General features: G+C 39.3%; 1 protein-coding gene across 4 annotated transcripts in view; it reads right to left on the reverse strand.

The window, feature by feature from the left end:
• The window catches only part of LOC117232733 (protein kinase C-binding protein NELL1-like), an 83,138-nt gene that overhangs the window by 11,319 nt on the left and 51,617 nt on the right, over positions 1-20,202 (reverse strand). For 3 of the 4 annotated variants that reach the window (XM_033492327.1, XM_033492326.1, XM_033492329.1), the window contains exons 2-8: positions 10,560-10,778; positions 4,328-4,478; positions 2,321-2,603; positions 1,882-2,037; positions 1,349-1,571; positions 923-1,114; positions 93-212 (exon numbers count right to left, since the gene is read on the reverse strand). In XM_033492327.1, coding sequence (XP_033348218.1) covers positions 93-212; positions 923-1,114; positions 1,349-1,571; positions 1,882-2,037; positions 2,321-2,603; positions 4,328-4,478; positions 10,560-10,778 — 1,344 coding nt within the window. The remainder of the gene's footprint in view (positions 1-92; positions 213-922; positions 1,115-1,348; positions 1,572-1,881; positions 2,038-2,320; positions 2,604-4,327; positions 4,479-10,559; positions 10,779-20,202) is intronic. The other variant, XM_033492330.1, reaches the window with a different exon arrangement.

Below are 20,202 nucleotides of genomic sequence, written 5' to 3' on the forward strand. Positions count from 1 at the left end.
GAACAAAGCTCCAAACGTCGACATAAAGAAAAGGAGCATGAGAAATAGAAACATGAAGAGAGAGAGAGAGAAGTTAGAGAAGCATTAGGTACCGTGACAGTTATGACCATCCCCCTGGAAACCGATATCGCAGTGGCAGGCGTACGTTGTCTGCAGGTTCAGGCAGGACGCGTTAGCGTGACACTTGTGGCCCTTCGCGCAGTAGTCCACCCCTGGTTAAATTGGGTTAGCCAGGCGGATGCAAAGACAGTTAGAACATACGATTATTGGCATTGGATCAGGTTCTTTTCGACGTCAGGCTCAGTTTAGTTTGCTCGTCTTACATGCCATTCGACATGCTTTTATATGATAGCAGAATATAGCGGAATTTTCTTCCAGGGATATTTTCGTATATAATGTGAGTACCATGGAATGACATGCAGCGTTTTGTTTACTAGTAGTTATGGGGTTTTAATGCTGAATTATGGCTGAATTATAGCATTGAGTACAATCCTTGGCAAAATTTTAATTGATTTATGACTACGTAAAGAGCATTTAAATTAAGGAAGCGTGAAAAGTAAGAAATTGAAAATTTCTGGCATTAATTAATTTATTATCTTTTTTAATTCCATTATGTTACTAGAACTAGTACCTTTCGATATTTTTAATATTATCAATGTTTTCTCCACGGATTGTACAATTAATAGGTTAATCGAATACTGTATGGTACAAGCGAAATTTTATAAATGATTTTTTATTAGAATGTTAAAATAAACGTCACTGAGTAATTAAATATTATCATCGTCCGCTAAACATGTACGATCGTGATTTTCTGTCAGCTGGACGTTCATGAATTGTCATAAACACCGAAGAATATTGATCAATATAATAAGTATCATAAAATATTTAGTTATTCGAAATATGCTTGTGTGGATAACTGTACCTGGACAGAACTTGCAGCATTCTTCTGCCACACTAATCTGCTCACTCGGTGGACAGGGCAGTGGCGGACATCTTGTTTCCGTATCGAACCTCTGACAGGTGAAGCTGCCATCGAAACAGTCACATTCTACGCACTGTTTCGGCGAAACTTTCTCACCGTGATCGTAAATAACTCCGTGCAAATAACATTGTTCTAAGGATAATAATTAATCAGAGACCATTAGTAAATAATAGGTGAAAAATGGATTTGCAAACTGGTCTGAAGCTATTTCCACAATTTAGATAATACGAAAATTAAGATTTGACAGTTACACGGAATTGAACTTTCGTAATTATGCAATTAAATTAATCTTTAGAAATCTGCAAATTAAGACTTAAGCATTATACAGAGATTAGAATTACAATTTGAGTGAAATAGAATACATACTTAAGCAGGTGGGACAGCACTGTCCCTGAGAAATGACAGGATTCTTGCAGGTGACAGGTGCACAGGGTGTCGGTCTGCACTCGATCTCCCCATGAACGCAGGAACATTGTTGGCAGCCCTTCTCCCAGGTCGCACCATCCTCGTGGACGGTGCCGTTTGCCCTGCATGATTTTTGGCACTCGCACTCCTCCACTCTGCTTATCCTGCCCTCTGCAGCGGCTAGCTAAAAGGAAGGACGTGAATAAGCGAATACAACGATTGTCTAGGGACTTTTCAAGTAAACCCCTAAATTAGGCAGATATTTAGATATCTATAGAACAGTTTTAAAAGCCAACCTACAAATTAACTGATACAGTTTTCCCTACTGTAACTGACTCAACTTTCCCTACTTTCTCTGATGGAGATCCTTTGGATAGGAGGATTTCTTTGACCAGAAATATTCTCAATTATATTCAGAAATATTAATGCGTATAAAGATCCACAGTCCAGTCATAATTCTAACAAATTTAACCAGACCACTGCTGACTACTCACCCTATGCGTCAGCTCGTTAAGGTTATGCATCAGCTGTTCCACCGTGTTTTGTAATATAGAAAATTGACCGCAAGTGGGACATGATGAATCGAGCTGAGGACACTGTGACAGATAGCCATGGGGGCCTGGTATCAACTGCACATCCTGCAAAGCACCCTGTGGCGCGACAATCGTACGAACTTATCTCAGTTGATTGAAATTTCAAATTCTTAAAAGATTATAATTACATTCCGTTTTTTATTTTACGTCTCTGATCAATTAGAATAGTAATTAGAATTGTATCGAAGGAAAGTACAACCTTGCTGAAGGACCTTAGGAAAGTTATATTTGTATTTTATCAAGTCTTGCTAAAAATAAAGGATAAGGCTTCTAAGTGTTGAGATTTTAGGACGGAAATGTGGGTAAGAGAAACAGAATTAAGAAGAAGAGGAGGTCGTACCTTAAAGAGAAAGTGCCTGGCGTTTCTCTGTCCAACCCAAAGTTGAAGCTGTGGCAGAGTGAAATTGGTGTCAGGTGGTCCAGGCCTAAGCAGCCGCCTGTACAAGGGATGACAGTCGACGAGCAGCTCGACCTGCGAGCCGCTTACACTGAGGGCGACCTTGTGCCAGGCGGCGTCGGCCAGACGGAAAGGAAACGCCTCCACGTGAACGCTACCGTCCCGGCGCGATACGTAGTGAAGTCGAAGCTCGTCCTTACGGCCGCTGCTCTGCAGCTCCAAATATCTGCGGATTCATAAAAAACAGTCTGATCGAATCCCAAGTCATTGATGTTACTGGTCATTCTATTTTATTCTAATAACTAGTAAATATTTAAGTAGTTGGTCATATATATTATCGAGCGATTATGAGAATAATTTCAAATTAACTTTCACTAGGGATATTTTATTATTTTAACATTCATTAAAGTGATACTTCGTGTTTTACTGTTTCTCCTGATTTAGGTTAGGATTTGGTATAAATTGTGTGTGGCTATAGTATAATTGGATTTGACTCGGGTTATAAGATTAAATCTCTGTTACTAGAAATTTACTAGATACTGGTTACTTAATCGCATGAAATTATTTAATAGCAACCTAGCAGACCAAGCGGTTCAATAATGCAATTACAGAATGTGGTACACGAGCCGCGTCTGTAGGTCGATTAAAATCAGATACGGCCTCTTAATTGATACGTGTACACGGAATTAAATAGATTACGTGATTGAATCAGAATAGAGTTGATGGCGTGTGTGTACCGCAATTTCCGTTTCACGCTTATCGTCTATAACGGGCTCTAATGTGGAACACATCGACATTAGCACACTGTCCTTGATAATAAATGTAATCGACATTCCAGTTCCAGGAAATATTTAATATCGTATAAGATATGTAAAAGATTACAGATTTAGGTTAAACTCCGATTCATGAAAATCTCTAGATCAGATTTACGAGTCGTAGGGACATCAAATCAACAATTAATTGCGCTTAAACTCTGACAGTGGTTTCTGCTTGACGAAGCGTGTTAATTACTGTCTAAATACGCAGACACGTAGGTGCATACATCCAATTTGTGTCAGCCAGGTCAAAACGACTAGACTGCGCTACTCGCGTTCCAACAGAGGGTGCAACTACTTTGAGGTTAAGTGCTCTCCTTCGTTCCCGACTCAACAATTGACACAGTAATTTCCTTAAGAATGTGTCTTTCTACCTTTTTCAGTTGGTCGATTCTATTACACCCCGCTAACTCGTTTTCCGATCGTAACTACGTCTTCAATCGACTGGGACAAAATGGAAGGTTTAGCCACTTCTGACTAATATCCTTCGCTCATTCTATTTCGTTATTTTAAGAAAGTAAAAATACAGTAGGCAGGATGAAATGGTATTCAGAAGACTCACTTCCAGTTTATTAAAAGATTCTATTAAAAGTAAGGCAAGTTATGTTATTAAAAATGAAGTTAGTTTTTTTAATAAACTAAGATATTTTGAATCCTGATGAAGAGTAACTGACATTATTTCAAATTAGAGCTGTTCATTCCAAAAATAAACGAAAGAAAAGATTAGAAGAAATGTAAAATAATAAAAAAAGATAGAAGGAATACGTATAGAATGCCCCAAAATATATAGGGGTTATTTATAAGGTCGATTCTATACATCGAAGCAACGAAAACTGAAAAATATGAAAATAAATAAATTTCTTCTAAATGATTTATCTGTATCTAACCTGATTCGCAAAAAGCAAAAAATATTGATCGTCGATGTAAATTCGGACCATCATTTGAATTCATAACATTTAGTTTTTCCATAAAGAGAAAATAGAAAAAGTGAAAAGAAGCGAAATGAAAGCGTCAATAAGCGAAATAAAGGGATTTTACGCCATACTCTGTTTGTGCATCGCATGAACGCCACCACGACGGGGTCGCTTTGAATCGCGAATGAAATGAGAGGAACGAAATTACGCGTGATCCCTACCTATTGTTCCCATGTGAAAAGGCGACGATCGTCCCGGAATTGGCCTCCTCTTGTCGCAGAGCGGCGGCTATAGTGAATTCCGGAACCTGCCGGAGTAGCGTGGCCGCTTGTTTGAAACTCGCCTCGTTCAGTCGGAGCTCCCTCTCCTCGCCTGAAGTAGTAAAACTCAATCATTCCTGCGACCCACTCTGCCATTCTGTGATATCGCTACTAATAACTCCGACGATGTAATTTCATTTCAAGAAAACGATTATGCACGAATATAGGCTTGTAAGAAAATTTGTAATTCAAATAGAATTAAATTCTAGAATTAAATATGGTAGATAAAGAAAAGCTTAAAGCAAGTGCTAGTAACTTTTGTAGTAGACATTTTCATAATTATAATTTCTGTATTTTGCTACAGGAAATAAAATACAACTTCTGATTCATTAAGCAATGTTGTCTCTTCGTATCATTTAAGCGTCAATTTTTCTTTTGTCTCTAGTAGTGGGCTATCAGCATACAATATAATATATTGCAGCGCGAGTGATGTGCACACTCAAAGACAAAAAGTTTGTAATTTAATTAATATATAGTGGTAAATATAGCGGTAAAATAAAGGAATAAGAAACAAAGGAAACCGGAATGATTGATGTTGATCATAGTAAGGATTTGGCCAAGTTTGCCAGTGCTACCACCTAAGTAGAGTTTCGCAAGTTGGCCACAATAGATAAAACTACTTGTAAAGTCTGCTAGATGCGATCCATCATAGAATAGGACTGGTAGAAGTTCGGGAACATTGTTCGGCTCGACAAGGGAAGGATTCACAGACCTCGCATGTAGGTCAACCGAAATTTTTGGTGGGTCGCATCGATTAGTCTCATTCACGGTTCCTGCTCGCATAGTTACGTAATCTCGTGGACATGGGAATTCGATTGTTGGGGATCACAATTGCTTCATCCGTTACGTCCAGGAAAATTCCAACAAACTTTAATATCTCTATCTCAAAGATCTCTGTACGATCCCTCCCATAGAAATTAGATAATATACGCGATAATATATCAATTATCTTATTTAATCCTATATAATCCGAGATTTATCAAAATGTATAAAAAATTGTAACGATCGAAAACCAATAGAAAGTCGGTTTTTTACTTGCAAATTTAATTTTACTATTCTACATATTTAAAACATTTAAGAAACTTTGATTAAATTCTAACCTTACATTAAACTTCAAATTCTATAATACTTCTCATAAGTTTCTAATCATGATATAAATAGAAGAGAAAAAGGTCATATTGCGTGTACATATTCGCCCATTAATTCCACTAGAGTTATACCCTAGTCACGCCATCTACACCGGCTGTAAGACGACACCTTTTGCACGGTACGATGGCTCATTAGCTGGAACAAGGCACGAGCGATAAAGTTTCGCTGGAAGCGGGATAAAGCGTGGTTCCTGTGCAAAGCTGATCCTTCGTTGTTCGATTAAGCTCACTGGCAGAATTAATTGTTCGCGTGGGCCTCGCCAGCGAACCGTGTAATCGGACGGGGCCCGCGGCGATTGCGCGTCTGCCCTAAGGATCGGTGTGTCGCCACGCATGAATGCAGCGCGCATGCGCCAGGCTTCTCGCATGGGCCTCGAGTTTCAGACGCGGCGCGCGAGCCTTAATAAAAAGTAACCAGACACCAAGGGCCTATAATGTACACCCGAGGGCCATCGAACGCTATACCACGTTCAATTATCCAGGTCCATGGTTTGTTAACGGGTAAGTGCACGTAACAGACCCTTTTAAGCCGTACGTAATCGTTTTGCACCAACTGGCACACGTATCGATGACTTCTGGTCGGTGACACTGAACGGACGATGTAGAAGATGAAGGTAGATTAAGGCGAATTTACACTATTGTACTCTGGATGTGCATGGCAGGTGATTCATCTATGTTGAACGTGAAAAATGAAAGCTGCAATGTTTATACGAGTGTTTATGCAATGTTTCGTCTCACTGGTTTTCAAAATGTTTGTGATTGGAACAGCGTGATTGTTTCGATTAGACAACCCAAACCTATAGAAATTCTAACCTCTAGTTAAATGCTACTTCGCTTAAATTTGCTCAAGACCAAACATCGTCTATAAATACAAAATTCGTGAAGAATTTGCGAGATGTTTCACATTAAGATGCAAATACAATTCACCGATACAAATCTAATTCGGCTAGATTCCCATATTCGAAATCGATAACACGGAAGAGTGATCAAAGGGGGATCCTAAACCAGTAGCCAGCAATAATTTAGCATCTGCGAGGATAGTCGGCGAGAAAGTTATTCGTTTCGCAAATAAACAGCGTATAGATTAGATCGGGTATTCCCCTCAGATGGGATAGACATGGGGTCAAGCAATTTTAGGACCAGAGTGGTTCTGGTTCCCCATCGAACTACAAAAGGGGATCATGAAATCTTGTTTTCCGTGTTCAGAGAAAACTCTGACACGTGTCAGTGTATATCGTTCGAATCCTTTGTTCAGTGATTACAATGGTCTCCCAATACGAACTGAATGAACTGAATTTTGGGGATGCTTCCTCTTCCTCAATCCACTGTCCAAAAGGATATTTATCGAGGGTTAACGCGTGATAAGAAAAATAAGAACTAAGTGAACAAACACGTGTGTAATGGAAAAATAATAAAACGTCGATGAAGTATCGATTTTACCATATGACGTTATTTAAAATCTTCACAAAGAACCTAACCTTAACTGTACAGGAGAATTAATTATTACGAACAAATAGTTATGACCTAAAGTAAATAGTAAAATGACTAATTCACCTTGTATTTGAAACAGAAATGTATAACTGAAGTCAATAGTCAATAGCAAAGCAATGGGACATATAGTACCTAACCTTAACTATACCATAAAATTGATTACTAACAGAAAGGTCATTTATCCTGTATGTCAATCATAACTGTATTGCTAAATTGAGTATCATAGCCTCATTTTTCTAAATCAAGCCAAACGAAATAGTTGCTTCATACCTCATTCATAATTGCGTTATTCAATCCTAATTTCTCTGACTCAAACTAAATAACTATAAAATCTCTTCATGTCGTACCTCAACATCAGAAATATGTACTACAAATTATCTATTCCGATTCAAATTAGATAATAAAGTAGTTCATTGATTCCATATTGGTTTAACCAAAACACTAAAATGATTCATTCGTCCCATATATCAACTGTGATAACTGTACCTCAGATTCAGCTGTGCCAAGAACAACCACTATAACCAAACACTCTTGACTCAAGCAGAATAATCAAATGATTCGTCATTCTTTAAGATTCTCCGTTACAACCACTCGCAATTCTATAAACCATTTTATGGATCCCAATGCAAGCAAACTTTAAAAACAATCATGATCGTCTGCCAAGAACTCATATTGAGGCAAGGAACGTCTCAGTCGAATAACATCGACGATTTCGACTCGTAAAAACGCTCACACGCGAAGACAGAGAAACGAGCGAAAATAGGGTTGTGCAAGGGGTTGCAGTGACGAAAGGAAAGCAAGAGAAAAAGAGGGTTGCCTTTGGTTCGACGTTGCAAACCGCAAAGAACGTTCAGTTACTTCCGCGAAACCATCGACTGAGGGTGCAGACCGGGCCGGTAATTGAAATTTCTTTCGGGGAAACCCCTGCTGTCGCCCTTGGGCCAACCACCCCCCATTCTATGCTCGCTTTTCGCGGACGTTGCACCGTCGCCCACGCTTTTAGCCACGGCTGTGTGCACGTTTCTCTGATGTCGGATGTTCGGGGCAAGGGGAGGTCGGGTATTTATTCGCTATACAGGGTGTCAGCATATTCTCGATTTCATGTGGAACGTAGAACTAAACTTCGTTTTAGGGGACTTTAAATTGATTCATTTCCTTTCCTCTTTCCTTTTGGCTCATAGAACTCAAATATGTCAGTTTCAAATGAAGGGAATCACGGGATCAAATGTCGTATCGATATGTAAAATATTAGAATATCGATAGCGTAAGATATGTTATATTAAAAATACGATAGATAGATTATATTATCTAATTTCGTGAGCCTGCGGACCAAACATATACATTAACTGATTAAAAACTGTTACATAACCTTAAAAAGGATTATCGCATGATGGAAAGAAGAGAATTGCTGTTGCACGTTCATAGAGTTAAAAGCCGGAAATGCCGCGAAAATGCCGGGTCAATTCGCTCGAAACTTGAAAGGACAATCGATACTCGCAGACCACGAGGGAATTCCCTCTGGAGGTCTGCCAATGGAGACGACGCGGCTATGAAACTGACCTTTCACAATATCGATTAATCAGTCGTTATGTAACCATCACGGTTCAACTGATCAGGGCCAATTGTTTTTCCAGTTGATCACTGTATCGCACGAATTCGTTCCGTTCCGAGAAATTAAAACGCTTTTTCGAGAATAATTGGAAAAATTTCATACATGAAAGAATTTCATTGACGAGATAAAACTTGAATAGAATAGAAAATTCATGAGTTTTCCTTAACTAAATCTGATTCGATCAAATACCGTGTTATTTCGAATGTAGCATTTTTATTTTCGATATTAACTCATTACATAACCTCAAAGATCATACGGCTACACCCTTTACTCTGTTCTGACTTGTTTGCAAATCGTTTTAATTCTAGATTTTTACATTCTTTCTTTTTTTACACACTTTTACTGAAAATAGCCCCTTGATGAACACACGATTAAATTTAACGAAATTTCCTGTATAATCGCTGTTTCATTCCATTCAAGTCTCCATGTACACAGTGATCCAAAAAAAAAAAAACGTAATTTATATTAACTAGGCGCTAAAATTAATTTCTGTTATTAACGAAACATATTTTAATTTTGATCAAAGTTTAGTCAAAAATGTAGCTTATGTACTTGAACCTCGATAACTTCTTGACATTAAAAGAATACGATCTTACATTTTTGTGACCTCTAATCGTCGATCGTTCATCTTCGATCACAAAATAACAATAAAAGAACTGTAACTTTATTATACCTCACAGTAACATATTGGTAACTCTGACCCTCCACAAATATAGTTCTAACCTTCAATGATATATACATAAAATCGCAAAGCGCCTACATATGTTTCCACTGGCGAATACAAAAAAGGAGGGCGAGGTAACACGCGATACGCAAGAAGTAATAATCAACTTTATGACTGACGATGATTACCGGTCGCAAAATTCTATAGGAAGATAGCACGCGGACAAAACGACTCTCCGATATGCAAACAGGGCTATATTCGGGTTAAGAGAACCTTCTACAGATACCCGTTTCGGTTCCTGCACCACTCGCGAAATTTACTGCGTCTCGTACAATCTGCACGCAATACCGTGCGCCAGTGTAAATTGCGCGATATGATTTATGCTCGTTTCATCCATATTTCGAGCTGCCACGTTCCAAATATTGACACAAGTCGTCAAATTCTCCGCTTAAGTTTAAGTCTTCGGAGGAAATAAAAATAGTTTTTAAAAATGGACAAGCGTTTTTTCTTTGTCTAATGAAAGCACGCATGTTGTTTATATATGAGAAACGTTGAGACAAGTGGAATATTTTGCACGAAATTAGATTATTGAAGGTTCGAAGTAAAATTAAGTTAAAAATAGTCGATGGTCTTTTTTATTTCTCTAATGGAGTAATGTATGTTGTTTGTATAGTATAGTATATTGGAGAAAATGAAGATAAATATGAAAATGATACTTGAAGTTCGAACATATTTAACCTTTGGACAATAAAAGATTTATCTGATACGTCATGCGATTCTCAGTACAACGACGTGTTAAAAGTGTCATTTAACCTTAAAAATCATCTTTCTCCTAGAGATTTTCCGCTAGACCTTTAAACTGTGATTCTCAAATTGATCTCTTGACGTAAACGGAATAGACTGTTAACCCGATGGCATTAAATAACGTCTCTGGCTCGTCATATGTCTCTTATACTAAAGTATACAATGTTGCACGACATCAAGACGTCGACTATACACATTCGCATTGCAATTTACGTAAAAGAATATTTTAATTTCAAATAATTAATAAATTGTTTTCTTCAAACAATTTCGTTCAAAGATTACAGTTTACAGCGAATGATATATAAAGATCATAGTCAATACAAAACATGTTGACGAACAATGTTTGAAACCATAGAAACGATTCTATCCAAGAAACTGTCACGAATGACAAAACAATTTGTAAACGACACTCACCCTGAAGATAATAGGCTGGCTTTAACCTAACCAGTCCTGGCACCTGTGTAACACCCTGCCGCGTTGTATTGTGCAGCTGTAACGCTTCCAAGAGGTCTATGCCACCGCCAGATTCGCTTCGTGTCCTGGATCTCGTACCCAGGACATCGGTGGCCTCCTCTGTGACACCAACAGTGGCCACCGCCGTCTCTTCCTCTTTCTTGTTTGTCGTGCCAGACACTGTAAAACAAACCGATCGTTAAACGTTTTCCAACACTCCACAAAGGCCAGTCATAACATGGAATTGATTTATGAACGAATTCATCGCTGTTCGCTGTACATACAGAACGAATTGATCGTTTGTATATAATCGTTTATAAAGCCACTGATGAATAGGCCTTTGGAAGTTAGGGGTGGGGGATTTTTGATAGGCATCGTATGTTCAGGATTGTTTGCAAAAGGGGTTTATAAAGCGAGTGGTGATTGTGAGAAAGGAAGATAATTGTGGAATGTTTAAGATATCAATCCCTAAAGGGAATCATTAACAAGTGATCGCGAAAAGAAATATTAGATATAACATCAGAAATTTTGAATAATCTGTCATAACATATAATAGCGATTAATTTTGAAAATCTATAAAACGGAATATTGATAATTTCGAGAATACTAGGAAAGTGTTTCTGCAGAGGAATCCTCTACAAAGGAAAGATATCCTTTCAAAAGTTGTTCTTAGAGAGAACCAATTCCAAGAAGAAGAGTGTTCGATATCTTCTAAAAGAAATACCGATAACTTCAAGAACCCTCAAAACCGTTTACAAAGAAAGCAACGTTCATCGTTTGTAGAGCCCCCAAAAAATCCTATCCCAGCAACACGAAACTTTAAAATCCTCTTATAAAGCTTCAAAAAAAAAAAAAAAAAAAAAAAAGCAATCCCCCAAACGAAACCGATGCTCCATTCACATCGAAAACCGCAGATCTAAACGACGCGATTGAAACACCCAGTACAGTACCACCACACGCGTCGTGCAACAACTTTTCATGTGGCTCGTCAAACGAGGAAACCATCAGGGAGAAAAAGAAAATAACCACCCGTCAGCCACCTGCCAGAACTTTCAATTCCCCAAACGAGCCGCTTCTCCTGCCCTCTGGCGGTCAGTCATGGAAAAAGGACACTTTTATTAGCCATTCCCCATGATCGAGGGAAAAAGATATTGACAGGTCTACCAAAAACGTCAACCAAAAGAGAAAGAGAGAGAGAGAGAGAGAGAGGAAAAGAATCAACTTGTGAAAGCCTTTTCCACAGAGGATTCTGTCATAGTTCAGCGAAATGGATTTTTCATATAAAGTTCGAGCGAAACGATCCGCTGTTTACGAGTGGTAGAACGAGAACGAGGAGGAGATGAGTTTGGCGAGAGGAGATCGAGGATGGGGAGACGAAGGGAACGAGAAAAAGCGTAGAAACACCGATAACGAGCGTCGACCGTGAAGAGTCGATCGATACCAGCACGCTACTTCGAGAGGTTACCTCGCCGCCTCTTTTCCCTATCCTTTCCTTATCTTTCAGCTTCTTCCGTTCGATCGGTTCTCGTCTGTCTCCTTTTCTCTTTCCACGTCTCTTTAGTATTCTCTCGCCTCGAGAATGGATGCTCGACGAACGGCTCTCAACATTATTCAGAGGACAGTGAGTGGAAATACACCATTGAACTTTATTGCTGTTCGAGTGGAGAAGTCCGCGGAAACGTGGCTCGTTTCTCCAGACGAAATGGCGAGGGAATATCGAACTGTTCTCTGTAGTTTTACAAAGCAACCGGGAAATGGAGCATTTAAGAGGCGGAGTTATTGAAATCTTGCATTCGGCTGTCGATTCGTCGTGTTCTGACTTTGATGGGATGTTGCTCGAGAGAAATCGGAAAAGTCTTTCCGGCTGCTTTGTGTTTGACATGCAGGAAATACAGGGTAACGTAGGTTTGATTTAAGGCTAGGTAAATTGTACGTTGAAAGAAGATAGGGTAGAGGTAAAGTAGAGTTGGGAGAATGGTAGTTCGGTAAAGATGGTCATAGAATGTTGCGAAAAATAGTAATTTAGAGTTGAAGAGTGGTATAACAAGTATAAGTAGAATGGAAGGTTAGGAGAATAGTAATTTAGTAGAGACAGTATAGAAAGTTGAGGAAAATAGTGATTTGCGACTGAGAGATTAAATAATTTAATAGACATGCCACGTCAAATTCAAAGAGATAATTTAGGAGTAAGAAGTATTAGGATACAAGTAAGTAGAACAGAAATAAAATAAAGGTAGAAAAATAATTTGAAGAAAGTATAGATAGGAGAGTGGCGAATAAATATAATAAGGGGACTATTTCGCATAAAAGAATATTTCAGACAGGGTACGGCAATTTTGATAAAAGAAAGTTCTTACTCGAAGTCGAGCAACACGGCGACTATTTTATAGATGCTCAATGTACGACCGGAAAGTTGGCGCCACATGGGTTATAGCACAGGCGGTTGCGATGCTAACCTATCAACGACGACAATCTATCCAACTAACTTGATGAAACTAAGAATATAATCGTTTAGAGTGCCGTGCTATGATTGCCACTTTTTTGTTGCTTACAATCTTTTGTTCTCACATTATACTTCCTCGGAAGTTCTATGGAGTTTTACAAGTTCTCCAGTTTCAGATTTGTATCGTTCGATCGTAAACAAATCTGGGAAGTTCGCATTAAATTACCTTTCATCTTAGAGTCCAATTCGATTCCTGTATGTTAACATCTATATTTACGAAATAGAGGCTACGACTACAATTACATAACTTCTACGTCAACTGTAATTGAAACAAAATTACGTGTGGCCCAACATAAAGACTAATTTTTCTTTTATCTCTTATTTATTTATCTGCTGTAGTAACAGACTTAGGTTTAGAGAGGAACTTGATATAAAAAACAATTATTAACATTTACAATATACGAAGATCTGTCTTTCGTTTTCCGATAATTCCACCGTGAATTGCACTTTGAATTGCAACCTCAAAAAGCGTCAAATACTTTCAATCAATCTCTTCGATAACGAAAATCCGATAAAAAGTAAAAGAGCACGAAAGAGGAAGGGAAAAAGCATACAAAGAGACGAAGAAAACGAGCTACTTAAAAATTCCAACTCGAATTCTAAAGGCTCGTTCGCTAATTGACTGGGAAGGCTCAGTGACGAATCAACGGGACCATTGAAGAGTTGCGAGGAACGGGACCAACAAAACGTAAACAACACCCGGCGAATGCTTCTAAAACGGTCCGTGAATCGGTTTGCTCAGTGGAGGAACACTTTTTTAATTGCGTAACGAGAGGGACGGTGAAAAGAGACACCGTGGAAAATCAGCATTTCCCTTTCATCCGCGTAGGGAACACAATCGGAGGATTTTGCGCGCGAGACACACTGCCGCAGACATTAATCGGGGCAAATCGTCTGCTAAATTAATGGCGCTGCTGGTACGGCAGCATTCGTGTCTAAAAGCGGCCCGATTCGCCAAACGCATGCCTCCTGCGTCTTTGATCCATTGGCGTATCTCTCTTTGTCACGCTTTACTTTGCGTTTCCAGACTAAAAGTCCCTTTGACTAGCGTGAATCCGTCATTAATCCTACAGAAATCCTTAACTTCAAAACTGAAAGTCCTTCCATTGTTGCTTTTTTCATTTTGGGTTAGAGATTTGGAAGCGTGCTGACTGAAGATCGTAGCAGTCAATCATTTTCTATTTTAGGGTTAGAATGTTTCGTATTCCTTCTCTAATGATTTTGCTTAGTAATTTCGTTTCTAAACATCAAAATTCATGCGCATTTTTACTGTCAGTAATTAAAACAAATTACTTTCTCGAAATCGGCAACAAAAAGCTAATTTTCTACAAGTCCCTAAACTACGAATGACCTAGAAGGTAATCTACACATTAGTTTTCAAAATTCGTCACCAGAGGGATACCACCTTTCCAAGATTCTTCGACCCAACTTAATCATTCGAAAACCGACTTAATCACCAAAAAGAAAAAAAACCTAAATATATCCTACGAATGCAATTAATTTTCATAACCTGTCTCCCACTGCATTTCTCAAATACCACGGCGAGAAATAAATGAGGAGAACGTTCTTGCCAACTATCGCTCGTAACAATCCCGACGCGAAAACTTCCAAAGCTCGCGAATTCCCCTACAACCTACTGGCAGGGCGCATAAAGTCGTGGCAAACAGAAAAGTGGTGCAAGCCCCATCGATTCGTCGCAAAGGGTTAACGAACCGAGCGAATTTCTGTGGGGTGACGCCAATGCTCATCTAAGAGCGACGAAGCTTTCTTGCGTCCGAAAACACGCGCTATCGTGCGCCTGTGTACGTGTCTGTACGCCCTTATACGCCTATATACATATACGTGTGTATGTGTGTGTGCGCGCGCGCGATAGCCCGACGCCGAACGAAACTGGATGGAATGGAACGACGGTGGCAGACTGCCGGGCGTCGCGACGCCCGCTATCGAACCGTACGCGGCATTATCGTTCTCTTCGAGCAACAGAGACGGGACGAAAGAGCAGGGTGGAGCACGAGGATGTGCACAGCTCGTAAACCGACTCCCACACGGTCAAATACACAGGCCAGATGCAAGTATGAATGTCTCGATGCCGGTGATGATGATTAACGAGCCTGGCCACACGGATTCCTTCGATATTTACGACTGTGCACCTTACACGAGACTTCCGTGTGAAGATCGACTCGGAGCCTAGGGAATGATTGGTGGTGCTGGTGTCAAGTTCAGTGTGCACTGATGAGTCTGAATGGGCATCCGTGGATCGTGTGTCGTTCCGTTCGGCCGCTACTCTCTCGGTACTATAGGTATCTGTCTTTTTACTAAAGGTTTTTTTTGGACATTGGAAGAAAGATCGTTTAACGGTCCGCGTCACCGATGTCGTCTGTCTAAGTAGATGTCGCTGCGGATGTTAACGGCCGTGTCAAAATCACGCGACTTTTTGTAGGCGTCAGTTAAGAGAGTTGGAGGATCCTCTCGCGGTTACAGATTGCTTGGTTAAGGATTGCTTGGTTAAGGACGTTCTTCCTTTTTTCTTTATTTTGTTAAGGAGTGTTGCTAGAACGAGTAACGGTAGTAGTTCAGATTGAATAGGTGCTGATGAAGTGGTACGAGGGTCGTATATTATTTTGGCCAAGTGGTACTTCTGTTTTGTAGGACTTTGGCGCGCGTCAAGTAGTTAGATGGAATTTTATCTTTGTCTTTGATGAATATTGTTGTGAATTCTTTTATTCAGGTCGCTTGGACGTCGAGAAGTGAATGTAAAATGTCCCCGGTCAAATTAACGATGCATCCAATTGTGAGCTTCAATTTAGATACAATAGATTTATTCCTTTTTTTAAAATCATCTTAAAATCATCTTTCGTCAAATCTAAGGTTAAGGTAGCCTCTGATAAAGTTTAGTTAGAATTATGTAAAATAAATTTTGACATAAAGGTCCGTAATGTAATCTTTAAATTATTTAGTGCGAAATGCCCCTAGATTAATTAACGATATATCGAAACTGAAGTGTCTCGCTTAATGTTACAGTCGTGTGTTAGCTTATCAAATTACTTCATCATCATCTTCGTTATTAATGTTATTATTCGAGAATATATATTATTAGGACTTGTAACAATACTGCAACACGTGAGCCGAATGAACCGCGCGAATGCCTTTTAATGAACATGTTCCACACGCGAGGATAATGACCTTACCACGTTCTCGCGCGCGTAACGCCCACATTTATCATTCATAACGTTCCCTTTACGATACAATCCGTACGCTTGATCGTTAATAACGTTACCGAATTTTCCAACTGGTACACGCCGCGAATTAATCCGTTTCGTTTTAATCGCGATTGCAGTGTCCAATACCGCAGCCATCGTGTAAACGAGATTTTAGTATCCAAATTAAAGCTTCGTTTCCAATCACGAGATTACCGTATAAATTTGGATATTGATTATTCGCTGTTGACAAATATACAACTAGAAATAATTAACACCGAATTCAATATTGAATTACCTGTAGAAGTACCATTCGCGATCAACGAAACACAATTAAGAAAAGACATCGAAACTGTCCGATTTTCATTATTGCTCGTTTTAATTACATTGGTACTGTGTCCAAGAAGATAGAATTCCATTTATTTGAATCTGTCGAAAGGCAAACAGTAATTCTCTGCTGTCTAATACATCGTTACTACCTACTGATTCTCAGCGCTAGTATGTACTTATAATTAATTCCACAGCCTGTTAGTTCACATTCAGGTAAGTAGATTGGAACAGAGGTTCGTTAATTAAAATTCCATAGTTTAGATAAATGAAGTGGTAGCGCAACGATGATAGCTGGTATACGGGTTACGATATAGCAAGGTCGTAAATAAAATTATCGAATAGCGGCACTAACTGGTTACATGGGACTGAAGGCCCACTTATACAGGTATATATATATATATATGTATATACGCTGCGTTCTATTTTATATTTTCTTGCAATAGAATAGAAAATGGTGAGTATAATATAGCTTATAAACAAGGATATCTCATTTATAAGTAAAACGTTAAGTGAGCAGTTAAGTATACTTCTTGAGATTTGTAGAAATTTTTAAGTGATTTTTAAACTATTTTCAATATCATATTAATTAATATAGAGGGTGTATCTTTATCGAATTTAAAGTATAACTTAGACGACTCTTTGGAAACGAATAAGAGTCCTTTGGCAAGATTTGCAACATTTTAAAGACACACTAAAAGACAATAAAAAAATTCTCCAAACTCCCAGCCAACATCACCTTCATCCCAAACGCAATACACGCGATTCCCATATTATCGATACCATGTATGAAAAGTCTAATCCCCATAGAGGCTAATGGCAGGCTCGAATCATCAATCTCACGGGGTGGTATTCTATTTTAAGCTGGCTGCGTGCAACGCGCGCCGCATTTTTCATTCACAGTAGACCGGTCATAAGGAAACGAAACGCGTCGACGAATGCCAGGGACTGGCGTCGTCGAATCGATATCGCACGGCGGTCAAGCATCGTGTCCGGCGACGATACTGTTCCACGACCTGTTTCATCGATCCATCAGCCACGGGTCGAAAGCGGTTCCCGACTCTATGGGGGTCGCAGCCCCCGGAAACGTCGATGAATTTTGCTAGATACGAGCGTCACGCGGCTTGGACGCTCCTGAAACTCGTCGTTGGCAAGCTCACGGTTTCCTAGAACCTACGGCTCATACCCTCGATCACGCGACTGCCAGACGTCGGTGATTATCGTCATTAGCGCCAGTGTATCGACGGAGAATCGGGGAACTATGGATTTTTGGTAAAATAAGAAAATTAGAAGACCGAACAGGGGAAAAGTGAACGGGCGTTTTTAGGGATTTTGATGTCCTTCGGTGTCTTTGGGTGTTGAAAAAGGAGTATAGTTTGAAGAAGAGGAGGATTAGATTTTTTTTCAACGAGAAGTGTGTATAAGACGATTATTGCAACGATTGCAATGATTCTTTGGTACAAAGTGCTGGTACTTTCCATATGAAATTCGGTAAAATTTAAAATTCTGTAAATGTTAATAAAATCGATGAGAAAATGCTGCATTGGATACGTCTTCAATTTTTAAATCTGAAATACACTTTTAACTGACATGAAATTTTCCGAAGGTTTAATCGAGCTCTTGAATGTTTGACCGTGTCTTTGATAGTTTATTACACTACTACTACTAGATGCGCAATATACATATTATGCGATTTTCTATTATCGTTTCATGTAGTCGATAGGAATAACAATTGAAAGCACAATTTGTTCGAACACGAAATTTCTTGGAAGAACCGATGAAACGTAACTCGTTCAATTGTACAGGTGCATCGATCCGTATATTCGACACGCAAATTTGAAGAAGTCAATTATCGTTCTCAGACGTGATAATTGCATGAAAATTGTACGAGACCTAACGTACGAGTAAAACTTACTTAGCAACTAGAAGCAACGACGATTTGTTAAAAGTTTGCACGATTATTTGAGGCGATAAATTGTTAAAAGGCTCGTGTTACGAGGAAATTCGTTCGATTCGAGTTTACTCCTATTCACGATGGCAATTCATTCAATAGTTTTCAATTATTCACAACTATGGCGTGTACAGTAGTACTCGGTTACAATGACGAGCCATTCAATGCATCGAGCAAACGCATAGGCGTTCGTTGTTTGATTGTTTCGATCATTTAGTCGTGTTTTAAACAGAATATTTTTTATTATATCAATTATTTTATTAATATTATATATTCGTCTATTCCAAGCTCCTAACCATTTTCTATTATTTCCAGCATATTAGTTATCTAATTAATTAGTCCCAGTAGTAGTTCCACAGTTTTCAATTCTATACAACAAACATTCCCTCTGCCAATTCGATAAATTCATTTTTATAAATTTCCTATAAATGCGTCAAAATTCGCGATATATCCATTTTAAATCACACGAAACCAGCGATAATAATTCTTCAAGTACTCACCTTTAACCGTCCAAAGAATGCCCTGCGCGCCCCCAAGCGTTAAACCGATTGATAATAAGAATAACCAGCACGAGGAAGCACAGATTATCAAAGCAAACGAGATCGACATAACCAAAGCGCGATCGTTCTCGTGGCAAACGCGACACTGATCAAGCATCGAAATATGGGGAGTCCCCGGTTGCTAGCAGCACGCGCCACATTTTCATTTCGCGCGGCGGCCAGGATCGGATTTCGAGACCACGCGTTGTTTTTCTTTTTTAACGTGGCGTGATTTTACGCGTAGGATTACGCGAGATCATTGAAATTTCTCGTAACAGAGCGCAACGTGAGGAGGCTGGATATAAGATATTCTTGAACGTCGATGGAATTTAACCATAGAATACCATAATGCTGACAAAAATCGGCCTCCTCGTGAGAACTGGCGAAGTTCGATCATTGGTGACCAGGGTCAAGGTCGTTGTGGTTAACTTGTCGTGGTCGATAGTCTTGGAATATTACTGGCGTCGCGGCGCCACACGACTTTCGTGCCCACATTATGGTTTTCCCCATGAATACCAACATCAACCCTTTTATAGTGTGGTAAGAAATACGAATTTTAACCCCTTCATAATGGAAGAAAAGTAACAGAAAAATAAAGAAAATTTGCTCGGCAGGGTATTTTGATGTTGATATATTTTTATAAAATTTGAATCTTATTCAACTTACTTGATGTATGTAAGTACATTTTGTCAATGGATATTTTACCATGTTAAGCGAGTTAGAACTGGAATACTCTCAGCTAAAGACTATTACCGGCGTTAATTTCGGAAGTTTTGGCAAGCTCGCGTGAAATTAACACAAAGGAAATCATGTTTCCGCGATGGCGGCGATCGATCGCGCCGCGCCGCACAAAAGCGCCGTGATTGAGGAAAGTATTAACGTTAAGGCGGCCTTTTTCAGGCTGCAAAGGCGATTAAACAGGGTTGTGCCAGTTGGTAGTGGCCTTGTCGACGCCGTTTCACCAATTGTCGAACGGAAAGACGCTTAAACAAAAGACGTCGTTGCATAATCGAAGACCGAACATTAAACTTTTCAATACAACCCTCTCTCTTTATTCCATCTTCCTTCCCAAACCAAATTAATTACT

Source organism: Bombus vosnesenskii, unplaced genomic scaffold (genome assembly GCF_011952255.1).
Source record: "Bombus vosnesenskii isolate JDL3184/JDL3185 unplaced genomic scaffold, Bvos_JDL3184-5_v1.1 scf7180000013293, whole genome shotgun sequence".
NCBI classification, from domain to species: domain Eukaryota; kingdom Metazoa; phylum Arthropoda; class Insecta; order Hymenoptera; family Apidae; genus Bombus; species Bombus vosnesenskii.